Genomic DNA, 15,533 nt, shown 5'->3' on the forward strand with positions numbered 1-15,533 from the left:
AAATTCACATCCAGGAAAATAATCAAGTAGGAGGCCGTTTTACTACCCGTGGAAGTTCATACCTTCGTTATCCAACATGATCCCTTGTGCTGTTATGATTATGCTAGTTCGGGTAATCCTTCTTTTGAGATCAATTGTAAACACCTCGTTCACACATAATCTCTGTCAATATATGACTCATTAGTTACCTGAGCGACCTGATCCATCTGAAATAATAAGTTGACATGCATATGACTAAGAACACATTCATGCTCCATCCATTTGCCAAATAATCATGAAACACCTTTGTCCATTTATGTATAAACTTTATTACAGTACAAAAAGTACAAAATAAACAATCTTACACAAGTGCTGATTCACATGTGAACAATTACTGAAAACAAAGTATAACAAATAAGATAAACTGTATCATTGGAAGGACTATTATACCGTGAGAAGTAATATTCTAAACAGTCTCAGGTGCAAATTGGGAGACGGAATTAGGGCATGTAGTGTGTCTTGGTGAATATGAAATAAAACACATAGTAAATAACATTATTAAAAGTATTAAGAAGCAAGTAACCTTACACATTACACAAGGTCCTTTTTCCAGTGGCTTATAAATAAAAAAACATTATGCTTTGAAACAGATAATTGCTGAAGAAAACTCGCCTCATGTCCTGTACTTTTTTTCACTAGTTAACAGTTTGGGCCTATTAATAAAAGTTTTTACAAAAAACTTTGAGAAGTCGCAAAATTTAGGTGCAACTGCAGGCTGCGCAAAGATTATGCGGCTCTTGACGTTCTCACACTAATTTCGGCCAGCTCTGACAAAGTGGGAGTGCTTTGTTAAATTTAACTGTACCTTTTCTATGAATATACATCCTTAATGAATAAACTGCTGTCACCCCTATAATCTATTAAGAGATTAAGAATTTTTTATAGGTGTAATTTTTTATTGCTGAACTTAAGGTTGTAATTAAATAACTACCCATTAAATGGGGTTTAGTTGGGGCAATTTTCTTTACTACCTCCATTAAGACTTTGAAAACTGTTGCACTGACTTGTTTAGCAATATGAGGGTATCTTTAAAAGGATTTATTGCAAGTAATAATGACGGGAACCGTGCCCTCAGTATTAGTTTTCCATATTATATAATAAGTCAAACAAGTTAAGGCTTGAAGGTTATACTCACCTTTGACTTAGAAAAAATAAGTTTTATAAATCAGTAGTTACCATTAGTCAATAAAATTACGTCAAGTTTCTGTCTGCAATCTTAATTTTATCATTAATTTTCAGACCCCTGAGATGCAGTCTGCAGCCAGATCCAAGTTTAATTTGTTTCTCTTGTTGGAGTGTCTGTCCCTGTAATACATGTTTGATTTCAACTCTGAGTGTGTCCAGGGTTCTGCTGTCTTCATTGGATCATATATCAGCACAGCTTCTATCCTGCACTTATTTCCCCTTCATTTGCTTTCCTTCATTTAGGAAGCAAATGAACAATACAATAAATATATATGAAGGTGTACATTCCCCTTAAATAAATATTATATTTCCAAAATACATAATATGTCAGTTTTGTGTTGTTTTTTTAACTATAAACTTTCACATCTATGTTTATTTGTGCTGCTGTGCATGAAAACAGAAGAATTTTGTAGATAAAATAATAGTAAAATTAGTGCAACATATTATCATATCTATTAATTGTGTCTAATTTTTGGACAGTGTAAACTTTTTTCTTTTTATTTAATTGATCTCATTGGTTTTGCATATAGAAAAAAGTACAATAATGTTTTTTTTAATTACTCTTTTAACCCTTTCACCATCCGGAGATTTTCCATTTTTTTCATTTTAGATTTTTTTTCCTCCCCTTGCTCCAAGAGCCATAACTTTTGTATTTTTCTGGCCATTTAGCCATTTGAGGGCTTGCTTTTTGTTGGACAAGTTGTACTTTTGAACAACACCATTCATTTTACCATATAGTGCACTGGAAAATGGGAAAAAAATTCCAAGTCCGTTGAATTGTAATTCCACAATTGTCTTTTTCCATGTTCACTATATGGTATAATTGACCTGGCAATATGATTTTTTTATTTAGGTGGTAAAAGAAAAAAATAGTATTTGTCACTATTTTCCGAGACCTGTAACGTTTTCATTTTTCGAGATCAGGGGCTGTGAGATGGCTTTTTTTTTTTGGTGCCCTGAGCTGACATTTTTATTGATATCATTTTGGGGTAGATAAAATGTTTTGATTGCCTCTTATTGCATTTTATTGCACTGTTGCGGAGGCCAAAAAAACGTAAATCTGGCATTTGTATTTTTTTCTCGTTACGCTTTTTACCGATAGGATTAATTTACTTTATATTTTGATAGATCAGACATTTCTGAACGCAGCGATACCAAACGTGTATTTTTTTTATTGTTTTATTTTGAATGGGGCAAAGGGGAGATGATTTGAACTTTTATATATTTTTTATTTTTTAATATTTTTTAAAACATTTTTTTTCTTTTTACTTGCTTTAATAGTCTCCTTAGGAGACTTGAAGCTGCGATCATCTGATCACTTGTGCTACAGATAGCAGGGCTTCAGCGTGCAAGCCCACATCAAAGTCAGGTACACTACCTTTGACATACATGTATATTAAAGGTAGTGAAGGGGTTAATGAAAGATATAAAAATTACTGGTAGTTGTTTCTGTGCCTTTGGCAATAAGTGAGCATGGATAACATTTGTAGTATTCCACAAAGTTATGTAATAATTTAGCTATATTGTAGTAATTTGAATTAACATTAACCTCACACAAGACAAACATCATTTTAATCAATTTTTTTAAACAAACACGCAAGTAATATATTAAATGTATTTAGCTCTCTTCCCACTTATATATTTATTTTGATTTGTTGGAAAGCCAAATTTGTTTTTGAACGGATACAAATAAATAATCACCGATCCCATGAACTTTAATAGGATCCATCAAGTTTTTGTAGGGATAATTATATTTGTAATGGCTAGATTAGTGCCATAAACTACTTGCATAGAAATACTAGTGTGAAAAAGACAAAGATAGATCAATATATTTCACTATAATATATACATATAAACTACTTGTAATAAATACATTCATGTGGCAAAGTGTAAGCTACTATATAAATCTGCTACATTCTCAGACAAAATATATATGGCCTGCAAGGCATTAAGATAATAATTGGCTTGCATAGCAGTGAAAACCATCAATACATTCATGTTTGTAAAGCATAAGTATAGTTTCAGTAAAAATGCCTAATAGAAACATTAGAACAATTGCATAAAAAGTAATGGACTCTAGGAATTTAGTTGTAAACCTCAGAATTTACTGCATGTTCTTTTGCATTGATTAGGGACAGCATTTTCCAGCTCATGAAAGGTAAATTACGTTCAAAAGATGTCATGAGTTATAAGTTGTCAACATATTGTTACATTTTACATTTCTAATATACTGAGTAGTAGACTCTGAGTGAGAGAACAGACTCCATATTGCCTGTGTGTAGCCCTCTTGTCTTATAACTCCTTTGTCATGGTAATTAAATAATTAACCCTGCTGGGCAGAGTAGTTTCACATTTCAGATCACACTCCTAAATTCTTATTGTCTACATCTTTCTGTGGGAAGTTTCCTTTGTCAGTGACACTACTTAAACTTGAGCTGTGCATTAATAAACCGGAAATCCTGCGTACACTATACAAGGCTGTGCTGTATTAATTTCCTGTGCCCTTGGAACACAAATCTCATTATTTGGAGTTCAAAAGGTATAGAAAAGAGTGAATTTCACTTACATCTGTGTTCTAGGACATTGATTGGTAGGTTAATAGTATTAAAGATAAAGGAGATATTATCAAAGCCCTATTTATGCTAGTAACTGAATTCATAGGACTTGAGAGTTTTTCTCTTTTAAATCTGTCATAAAAAATACCTATTGTTTGAATTAGGCTTTTGTGTTGCATTTATGGCAATGTTTTTTTTCATATCACAGTCTTTATTTAAAAAAATGTAATTTTGCAATTTTCACGATAGCCGCAGAGGCTTTTTTGATTCAAACTTCATGTTTTTCAGACAGCGTTTTCAGCAGTTCTTTTGGTCATCAGAGGCATGATGAGATTGACAGGTAACACCTCTTTACACAGATGAAAAGACAGGATCAACCATTCATAACAGGCCTTGTCTCAACTGAACCTATTCCTCTCCCTTCACAATGTCCTTTGCAGAAGCTCATTAGATGCTTTAATACAAAGGATAGGGTTGGGGCCTTTTCAATGTAGCTATGTACATGTGTTGTTTCCTGAAACAACCAAAAGTTAGAGTCTAGTAAACCCTAGTGGCCAATGTGGGGGTCACACAAGCGTAGATTCTATCAACCGAGAAAATCAGATCGGTTACGTAAATGACACTTGGATCAAACCCTGATCAGCCGAGTGTCAACTTAGTGTGATCCGATTCTCTCGGAAGAGAGAATCGTAGCATAGGTGAAGAGAGGATGGAAAACAAAATTTCATCCATCTTCTCCATTGTGTGAGTCTGCGGAAATCGGATGGCACTCGGATAACATACAGTCCGATGTTTTTCACGCACCCATAGACATGAATGGGTGAGTGTAATCCGATTTGCCCAGCAACTAGCAGCATGCTGCATTTTTTTTTCTCATAACGTTCTGGCATGTGAAAAACAACAGATCAGCACTGCCCCATAGAACTACATTGGTCCGAGTGCTGTCCGATAAAACATTGGACAGCATTTGTCCGATGCATGCACTCTTGTGAGCAAGCCCTCACCCAGACAATCATCTTTGCCTCAAGTGCTTCTATAAATAGGAAAGCTAACTGTGAACAAGCTCCCATCAATTCAGTTAGTCAATCGCAAATGTTGGGTTTTGGCAACATCTTAATTACCCATCGTTCCTTTATTTAGTACTTAAATCAAAAGTTGAGCAAAATGATTTGCAGTACCCTGGTTCAGTAATCATGTTGGCAGTCCATGGCTGCCGAAACAGAGCACTGCGAACATTCTGATACCTGCAACAATCCTGGCACCACCTCTGATTAGTTGGCTGCCATGGCAACATGCGTGTGTAGCTCCACAATGTAATGACGACGCAGCAGACAACTAATAATAACAGGTGTTGGAGATGTCACAGGGTGTAGTAGGGTCACAGATCTTTGATTCGGCGGTCCTGAACTACTGGCGTGACTGCAAGGTCCTGCAAATCTTTTTGCTCAAATTACTCAAATCCGACACCTTATTTGTCACATAGACTCTTTTCATTCCTCCTCTGTGCCCTTGTGCCTCGATTTCATCCAGTTTCCTGCAGCATTGTACCTCTTCTTTAGGACATGCTAAGATGTCCGTATAACAAGGACGACGACTGCATCACAGTGCACGGACTGGTCGGCGGCTCTCCTTAGCTGAGAGTGACAGCTGCATAGAAATACATGAAGCTGTCATGCTCGGATCAGGAGAGCTGCTGGCCAGTCTGAGCATTGCGATGCGATCGTCATCCATGTTATACAGCCGTCTGATTGCACCCTTAGTACCATTTTCACAATGTGTTGGTGCAGATGAAAATACAATTTTAAGACAATGAACACAATTCTATACTAGCTCACCTAAAGTAAGGGGAGTCCATATTCACAAAGTACAACAATAAATATTGTGGTTCCACTGAAATGGTCTCTCTTTGGGATGAAGGATTTATGAAACAATAAAGTGAGCACTATTTGGACACATATGACACAGACTGTTTTCCTATTTGTGAAAGTAATAGAATATATCATGACACATTGATTCAAAAGCATTTCACAAAATCTTAAGCCCATGTGATAACGGATTAATTTATGATATGATGGAATGTTTTCTTGAAATGTGATATAAAACCTTTTATGTCTTATCATGTGATATCCAGGTTTTAGTTGCAGGTATTATCAATCTCCATATTGTGATCTTACGCAATTAGGTCCTTATAATTCTGGCATGCAAAAATCAAGCCTGTTATCGTAAAATCAAGGCAAAGTCATAAAGTGCAGTGATATTCTGGTGTTTGTGTCCCATTCTAAATCTAAAATTCCGTAGAATTCACAGTGTTGTATTAACAGCTCAACCCATATAACAAGTAACCTGTTTACGGTATGCAAGATAAATAACCATTTTTACAGGTTATCCATTTTTTTTCTTAGGGTTCTGCAGAAAACCTCAACTTCAAGAAAAATGAATGGCCAGCACCTTTAGTTCATGCTAACGCTGGTCGTGTTTCCATCAGATGTCTGATCAGTTTCATCATCTTTAAACACCCGACTTAACGCTCCACTGATGGAACCTCCAAACCTCTTCTTCCTCTGTCTTCCCACAAAGAAGTAAATGAAAGGGTTGGCACTGCTGTTGAAAGCAGTACAATAGGTGGTTGCAAAAAAGAATGCCACGGCAGACATTTGGTTTGTGAATGCCTTGAAAAAGAGCAAAGACCATAATAATCTGATAGGTGCCACCGAAATGAGGAAAATCAGAACTGTGATTATTATGGCAATATAGATCTTGGGTGGCCTGGATTTACTAGATGTTGTTTTAATTATATAGATTAAAATAAAACTGGACAAAAGCATCAAAGGTATGATAATGACGAAAGTCAGGACTGTTGAGAATATCTGGATTCCTGTGCACTCCTTAGTCGAGGCCATGAAGGACTGTGGAGGGCAGACAAAGTTATCCAGAAGTGACAGGAGAGCACCCAACAGCCAGATGAACCCACAAGTTATGGATGATAAGTGTTTTGGCCGGTAACATTTATACCATATTGGGAAGAGAACAGAAAGGCATCTTTCTATACTTATTGCTGTAAGGAAGAGCATACCGGCATTGTATCCAAAATCATACATTATTTCTAATGCAAGCAATGCCATATTTGTTGGACTTTTGCCATTTAATATTTTATCAACCAACAATAGCAAGACAACAGTGACAAAGAGAAGGTAGGTAAAGTCAGCAACAGCAAGGTTAAGGATATACACTGTGTATTTGGTCCTTTTTATGTTAAATGCAAGAATCCAGGCCACTATAGCATTTCCGATCATTCCCAGTAGGCAGAGTATGACGGCAAAACAAGCCACAATGGCGTAAGTGACGTTATCAGATGTGGATGGAAGATGAGTACCATTGGTTGAAAGGTTTCCTGATTCAGTCATGATGAGTTTACAAAACAGACGCTTAGACTTTCCAAAGATGCCAAAAGTTTTGGAATGTTCTTATTCCTGTAAAAAATGAGAAGCACAACCTTAATATGACATTGGCACATGTTCACATTTGCAGTTAGGGAATAGCACTCTAGTTTTGCCTTGCTGTCTATCTGTTTTTCGTAACTGATACATCTCCTGTCACATTCATTATTACTTTGAAAGACAGATAGGCCTTGATTCATCATTTGCATTTTTGTTTAAGTCACTTTTATTTTTTGACTTATATTTGTTTCCGTTTTTTTTAGATAAATTCTTCAAAACGGTGCACACTGTTCATGAATTTTGTATAAACTTAATATTGGTCCTTATTTTTGTCTTTAAAGCGCACATGTCAGCAGGATTGTGCTCAGTAAACTACAAATACTGTCAGGTGGGTGACATTAGACTGATTAAAATGATACCTTTGTTGATGAAATCCGTCCTGTGGTTCTTGTGTAATCTTTACTTTCAGTTTGGAGATAATGATATGCCCGTGCTCTGGGGCAGCCTGTGGGAGGCACTCTATCTGGTGCTCTGCTTACATATTTATCTGTATGCTCTTATGACAGCTCACTGATCCTTCACTGACCTGCCTCCTTTTTTACCTTGCCCCGCACTACTAGATGCATTATGTAAAATGTTGCAAAAATTTCTCTCTTTGAGGGACAGTATTACGATTATGCAATAAATGTGTGACTTTTTGAAAAGTAGCAAAGGATGAATCAGTAAAAAACATCCAGAAACTCCAATCCTCACCTATAATAATGAACATAAAAAACAGGTGAACACATATAAAGAGTTTAAAAAGGCACATATTAATATCAATAGAAGAATTAGGAGTAAATGAAACGCAAGCCAAAAATACCAAAAACTAGACAACAAAATACAAATGCAATGATGAGTCAGTCCCATGGATTTACAGATGTGGTTCACTTTCTCAATAAGTGTCCTTCAGAGTGGGCACATAACATCTGTATGGAAGCATAGCCTGCTGCTCTTGCTTCACATGTTGCAAAAATTGTGCAAATATTCATGTCACATGATGGGCTTCGTGCCTACTGCTGTGCAAGTTACTCTGGGCAATTACACCCTTCAGCACATTATTACCCTTAATAATGCAGTTCATTATAATTTTGCACTAAATTATGTGACACAAAAAAATTTTTTTTTTCCTCTCTTTATTTCTTAAAATACACTAAGGTCAAATCAAGATTTGCGTATGGTAAAACCACTATGGAATCTGTGGTAGAAATCTGAGGCTAAAACCTCACTTCTGCCACAGATAAACCAGTGGATCCACACATGGAATAGCCCCACTGTCATTCTATGGGACCAATCTGTGCTTTCTCAGCATAGAATCTGGCCAAATAATGTATGTGATGCAGATTTTAAAATCTGCTGCATGTTCAATATTCCAAACTGATCTGTAAGGATTTATCTGTGGTCTTATCATCAAATGAAGAACATAGTTCCACCATCATCATCATAGATTTTTTGATACCCAATGGCCATAGTTTTGTTTCTGCGACTGTATTGATTGTAATTTCAGTTACTTCCAGCCCTATACAGTATACTGTAATATTGACTCAATTCAAAGTCTATGCCACGGTCAAAAATTGACAAATTGGCTACCAACATCACTCCCATGTACAATGAATGGAGTGGCAAGGCACATGCGCAACTGGACCTTCTATTCCACTACTCCTGGTGGTGGTGTTGATGAAGAGCATGGTCAGAAGTTCACCATCTAATTGATTGAGGATCCCAGTGGTGGAACACCCATTGATCTAAGAATTACCACCTATGCAGGTTTTGTTCTTTTTAGATTGAAATACCCCTTTAAAGGATATGTACACCACTACAATTTTTATTGTTCATTTGCATAGTAAATGTGAAGTGAATGCATTTTTTATGCAAAAATGTTACATATACATCACAGCTTCTGCTACCGGTCTTGATGGCTCTTGTTGCATCTTCCCCCTACACTTCTCTTAGTGTTAGAGGTATCAGCAGGGTGGGCGTTACAGTGGAATGTACAAGTTTTGGCACCTCTGGTCAAAATTACTGTTATTGTGAACAGTTAAGCAAGTTGAAGATGAAGTGATCTCTAAAAGGCCTAAAGTTAACGATGACTCATTCCTTTGTATCTTATGAAAAAAAAATATATATTTCATCTTTTACATTTTAAAAATTACAAAAAGGAAAATGGGTTAATGCAAAAGTTTGGACACCCTGCATGGTTAATACCTAGTAGCACCCCCTTTTGAAAGTATCACAGCTTGTAAATGCTTTTTGTTGCCAGCCAAGGTTCTTTCAATTCTTGTTTGAGGGATTTTCATCAATTCTTCGAGTTCTGTGAGATTCCTGGGTCATCTTGCATGCACTGCTTTTTGAGGTCTAGACACAGATTTTCAATGATTTTCAGATCAGGGGACTGTGAGGGCCATTGTAAAACCTTCAGCTTGAGCATTTTGAAGTAGTCTATTGTGGATTTTGATGTGTGTTTAAGATCATTATCCATTTATAGAAGCCATCCTCTTTTCAACTTCGGCTTTTTTACAGATGGTGTTACGTATGTTTGCATCAAGAATTTGTTGAATTTTCATTGAATCCATTCTTCCTTCTACCCCCTTTAGAGATCATTTCTTCCTCAACTTGCCTAACTGTTCACAATAACAGTAATTTTGACCAGGGGTGTCCAAACATTCACATGCCACTGTATTTGCAATACTAAGGCTTTCCATATACTATTTTAAAACAGTAAGACCATTAACGTGAATACCATTTTATTTCTATCAATCTAAATATATCCATAATCTTGTCTTGATTAATTTATAAACAAGCATGGCTAAACATATATGCAAAACCTAACTTTTTGCTGCAAGAAGCCACCAAAGGGGGGGGGGGGGGGGGGCGTGAGAGCTTGCTGCATACTGTTATACAGGGTGGTCCAAAAGTAGGTGGACAGAAAGTGTAATAAGGTTATGGAGGGGGAGATTTATCAAACATGGTGTAAAGTGAAACTGGCTCAGTTGCCCTTAGCAACCAATCAGATTCCACTTTTCATTCCTTACAAGTCCACCAGAAGAGCCTCTTTGGAATTGGGAATTTCACGGCCTTCTATCATGTGAATCCTGAAATCTATTGGGTGGAAAGATTATCGTCCACGTCTAATACATGGTTTATTGGAGGATTATCCAGACAGGCGGCTGCAATTTAGTGAGATTATGGCTAACGAGATTGAAGAAAATCCAGTAGTTTTAGATAACATTATGTGGAGTGATGAAGCTTCTTTCAAATTATCTGGCCATATTAACAGACATAATTGTATTTACTGGTATAATGAGAACATGCATTTAACTTTAGAGCAACAACTAAATGAGCCTGGTGTCAATGTTTGGGGTGATATTTCAAGTTTTGGTGTTTTAGGACCAATATTTTTTGATGGAACAGTCACAGGAGATAAGTATCTCGAAATTCTAATGAATCAAGTTGTTCCTCAGTTACAGCAACAGCCTAATTCAAATGACCTTTATTTCCAACAAGATGGGGCCCCTCCACATTATTCAAGAGTAGTCCGCAAGTATCTTGATGAAACATTTCCTAATAAATGGATTGGCCGAAGAGGCCCACTTGATTGGCCAGCACGTTCACCAGACTTGACCCCAATGGATTTTTTCTTTTGGGGAGTACTCAAGGACAAAGTTTATAGTCGAAAACCAAAAACTGTCAGTGATCTGAAAAATTACATAAGAGATGCATTTCAAGAAATTAATACCCAAAGAGACTTGTGCAAAAAAGTTGTCAGAACGTAAAAGGCAGACTTCAAAGCTGTGCAAATTGTAATGGAAAACAGTTTGAGCACCTGCGTTGATAAAATTTAAGGGCTTTTGTATTATTGTTCAGAATAAAATTTAATTGTCAATGTTATGCTTGTGTTAGTAAATATAATTTTAAATATAAATCAAAATAAATATTTTCTTGCCACCTACTTTGGGACCACCCTGTATATTAAAATCAACAATATGCTCTCATGCGCCTTCTAGTGGAAGCCAGCATGTCATATTTTAACTGGGTCTATGAATAGGATTTGGAGCTGTGTATGATAAAAACAGTAACAGTGCTCCAATTGGTATAAATTCACAGAATTTTGGACTTAAATATAGCAGTGGATATTCCTTGTAAGCTTTTGCAGTACTACTGTTTTAAAAAGTTCATATAAATAAAAAATTCTCACCTATTTTGTGGGGATGTCCCGAATCACTCCGGAATTATTAGACTTTAGAAAGACTCATAACAAAATGAAACTAAAAATCCAAAAAAACATAAATGAAATAACCCTAGATGTCACTGATCGTTGTATATTTTATTATAGTACATTATACAGTCATATGAAAAAGTTTGGGCACCCCTATTAATCTTAAGCTTAATGTTTTATAAAAATTGGTGTTTTTGCAACAGCTATTTCAGTTTGATATATGTAATAACTGTTGGACACAGTAATGTTTCTGCCTTGAAATGAGGTTTATTGTACTAACAGAAAATGTGCAATCTGCATTCAAACAAAATTTGACAGGTGCATAAGTATGGGCACCTCACCAGAAAAGTGACATTAATATTTAGTAGATCCTCCTTTTGCAAAAATAACAGCCTCTAGTCGCTTCCTGTAGCTTTTAATGAGTTCCTGGATCCTGGATGAAGGTATTTTTGACCATTCCTCTTTACAAAACAATTCCAGTTCAGTTAAGTTTGATGGTCGCCGAGCATGGACAGCCTTCTTCAAATGATCCCACAGATGTTCAATGATATTCAGGTCTGGGGACTGGGATGGCCATTCCAGAACATTGTAATTGTTCCTCTGCATGAATGCCTGAGTAGATTTGGAGCGGTGCTTTGGATCATTGTCTTGCTGAAAGATCCATCCCCTGCGTAACTTCAACTTTATCACTGATTCTTGAACATTATTGTCAAGAATCTGCTGATACTGAGTGGAATCCATGCGTCCCTCAACTTTAACAAGATTTCCGGTGCCGGCATTGGCCACACAGCCCCAAAGCATGATGGAACCTCCACCAAATTTTACTGTGGGTAGCAAGTGTTTTTCTTGGAATGCTGTGGTTTTTTGCCGCCATGCATAACGCCTTTTTGTATGACCAAACAACTCAATCTTAGTTTCATCAGTCCACAGGACCTTCTTCCAAAAAGAAATTGGCTTCTCCTAATGTGCTTTTGCATACCTCAGCCGACTCTGTTTGTGGCGTGCTTGTAGAAACGGCTTCTTTCGCATCACTCTCCCATACAGCTTCTCCTTGTGCAAAGTGCGTTGTATAGTTGACCGATGCACAGTGACACCATCTGCAGCAAGTTGATGCTGCAGCTCTCTGGAGGTGGTCTGAGGATTGTCCTTGACTGATCTCACCATTCTTCTCCTCTGCTTTTCTGATGTTTTTCTTGGCCTGCCACTTCTGGCCTTAACAAGAACTGCCCCTGTGTTCTTCCATTTCCTTACTATGTTCCTCACAGTGGAAACTGACAGGTTAAATCTCTGAGACAGCTTTTTGTATCCTTCCCCTGAATAACTATGTTGAATAATCTTTGTTTTCAGATCATTTGACAGTTGTTTTGAGGAGCCCATGATGCCACTCTTCAGAGGAGATTCAAACAGGAGAACAACTTGCAAGTGGCCACTTTAAGTAGCTTTTCTCATGATTGCATACACCTGGCTATGAAGTTCAAAGCTCAATGAGGTTACAAAACCAAAAAAAGTGCTTTAGTACGTCAGTAAAAAGTAGGTAGGAGTATTTAAAGCAAGAAAATTATAAGGGTGCCCATACTTATGCATCTGTCAAATTTAGTTTGAATGCAGATTGCACATTTTCTGTTAGTACAATAAACCTCATTTCAAGGCAGAAACATTACTGTGTCCAACAGTTATTACATATATCAAACTGAAACAGCTGTTGCAAAAACACCAATTTTTAAAAAACATTAAGCTTAAGATTAATAGGGGTGCCCAAACTTTTTCATATAACTGTATATGTTAGCAATCGAAACCACATACCATGTACCACAATTCTCTTCTGACTTGTCAATAAAACATGACTGCGCAACAAGTGCAGATTGTCCTTGTTTGGCTGCATTATAGCAACATCTGTTTTACAGTAACGTACAGTTATATGAAAAAGTTTGGGCACCCCTATTAATCTTAAGCTTATTGTTTTATAAAAATTGGTGTTTTTGCAACAGCTATTTCAGTTTGATATATGTAATAACTGTTGGACATAGTAATGTTTCTGCCTTGAAATGAGGTTTATTGTACTAACAGAAAATGTGCAATCTGCATTCAAACAAAATTTGACAGGTGCATAAGTATGGGCACCCTTATCATTTTCTTGTTTTAAATACTCCTACCTACTTTTTACTGACTTACTAAAGCACTTTTTTTGGTTTTGTAACCTCATTGAGCTTTGAACTTCGTAGCCAGGTGTATGCAATCATGAGAAAAGCTACTTAAAATGGCCACCTGCAAGTTGTCCTCCTGTTTGAATCTCCTCTGAAGAGTGGCATCATGGGCTCCTCAAAACAACTGTCAAATGATCTGAAAACAAAGATTATTCAAAATAGTTGTTCAGGGGAATGATACAAAAAGCTGTCTCAGAGATTTAACCTGTCAGTTTCCACTGTGAGGAACATAGTAAGGAAATGGAAGAATACAGGGACAGTTCTTGTTAAGGCCAGAAGTGGCAGGCCAAGAAAAACATCAGAAAGGCAGAAAAGAAGAATGGTGAGATCAGTCAAGGACAATCCTCAGACCACCTCCAGAGAGCTGCAGCATCAACTTGCTGCAGATGGTGTCACTGTGCATCGGTCAACTATACAACGCACTTTGCACAAGGAGAAGCTGTATGGGAGAGTGATGCGAAAGAATCCGTTTCTGCAAGCACGCCACAAACAGAGTCGGCTGAGGTATGCAAAAGCACATTTGGATAAGCCAATTTCTTTTTGGAAGAAGGTCCTGTGGACTGATGAAACCAAGATTGAGTTGTTTGGTCATACAAAAAGGCATTATGCATGGTGGCAAAAAAACACAGCATTCCAAGAAAAACACTTGCTACCCACAGTAAAATTTGGTGGAGGTTCCATCATGCTTTGGGGCTGTGTGGCCAATGCCGGCACCGGAAATCTTGTTAAAGTTGAGGGACGCATGGATTCCACTCAGTATCAGCAGATTCTTGACAATAATGTTCAAGAATCAGTGATAAAGTTGAAGTTACGCAGGGGATGGATCTTTCAGCAAGACAATAATCCAAAACACCGCTCCAAATCTACTCAGGCATTCATGCAGAGGAACAATTACAATGTTCTGGAATGGCCATCCCAGTCCCCAGACCTGAATATCATTGAACATCTGTGGGATCATTTGAATAGGGCTGTCCATGCTCGGCGACCATCAAACTTAACTGAACTGGAGTTGTTTTGTAAAGAGGAATGGTCAAAAATACCTTCATCCAGGATCCAGGAACTCATTAAAAGCTACAGGAAGCGACTAGAGGCTGTTATTATCGCAAAAGGAGGATCTACTAAATATTAATGTCACTTTTCTGGTGAGGTGCCCATACTTATGCACCTGTCAAATTTTGTTTGAATGCAGATTGCACATTTTCTGTTAGTACAATAAACCTCATTTCAAGGCAGAAACATTACTGTGTCCAACAGTTATTACATATATCAAACTGAAATAGCTGTTGCAAAAACACCAATTTTTATAAAACATTAAGCTTAAGATTAATAGGGGTGCCCAAACTTTTTCATATAACTGTATGTATTCTGATTTTTACACTGACATATGCACCGATTATTCCACTGACATATATTCTGATGTAGCTTGAAAAGAAATTCCCATTTATTTTTGTGGATTCAAACCAATGCCTGAATTAATGTTGACGGTCTAATGTGTATGGGGTCCCCAGTCAACTGATAGTTGGGAGAATTGGCGATCGCAAATGTAAGTTTTCAATCACATTGTTCTCCCAGAAATAATCTGCTGGCCGGAGTACCAGCTGGCAACTTTCCCATAGACAACACAAGGGCATTTGCTGAACGAGCACTAGTGTGTATGGGAGAGTTGGCTGAGATGGCAGTCGGCCGAATGATCAACCGAAACATCGTTTGGCTGATAGCCATCTAATGTGTATGGCCAGCTTCAGTACCATCTTTACTAGGGTTTGGGAAGATAAAAGCTGATAGTTGAAAACCTCTTTAAGCTTGGAAGTAAGGCTATTAAGGCTGCATTGTTCAATAAAAGAAGCTTAAAAATAAG

At 37.1% G+C, this 15,533-nt stretch overlaps 1 protein-coding gene across 1 annotated transcript in view; it reads right to left on the reverse strand.

The window, feature by feature from the left end:
- Positions 1-284: 284 nt before the first annotated feature.
- LOC141166313 (proto-oncogene Mas-like) overlaps positions 285-15,533 on the reverse strand; it is a 45,467-nt gene continuing 30,218 nt past the window's right edge. The window contains exon 2 of the mRNA XM_073652879.1: positions 285-7,249. Within this exon, the coding sequence (XP_073508980.1) occupies positions 6,230-7,183 (954 nt within the window). The 5' untranslated portion in view covers positions 7,184-7,249 and the 3' untranslated portion in view covers positions 285-6,229. The remainder of the gene's footprint in view (positions 7,250-15,533) is intronic.

The sequence above is a fragment of the Phyllobates terribilis genome, unplaced genomic scaffold, assembly GCF_046119375.1.
Source record: "Phyllobates terribilis strain yellow unplaced genomic scaffold, ASM4611937v1 Scaffold_11__3_contigs__length_659146591, whole genome shotgun sequence".
Lineage (NCBI taxonomy): Eukaryota > Metazoa > Chordata > Amphibia > Anura > Dendrobatidae > Phyllobates > Phyllobates terribilis.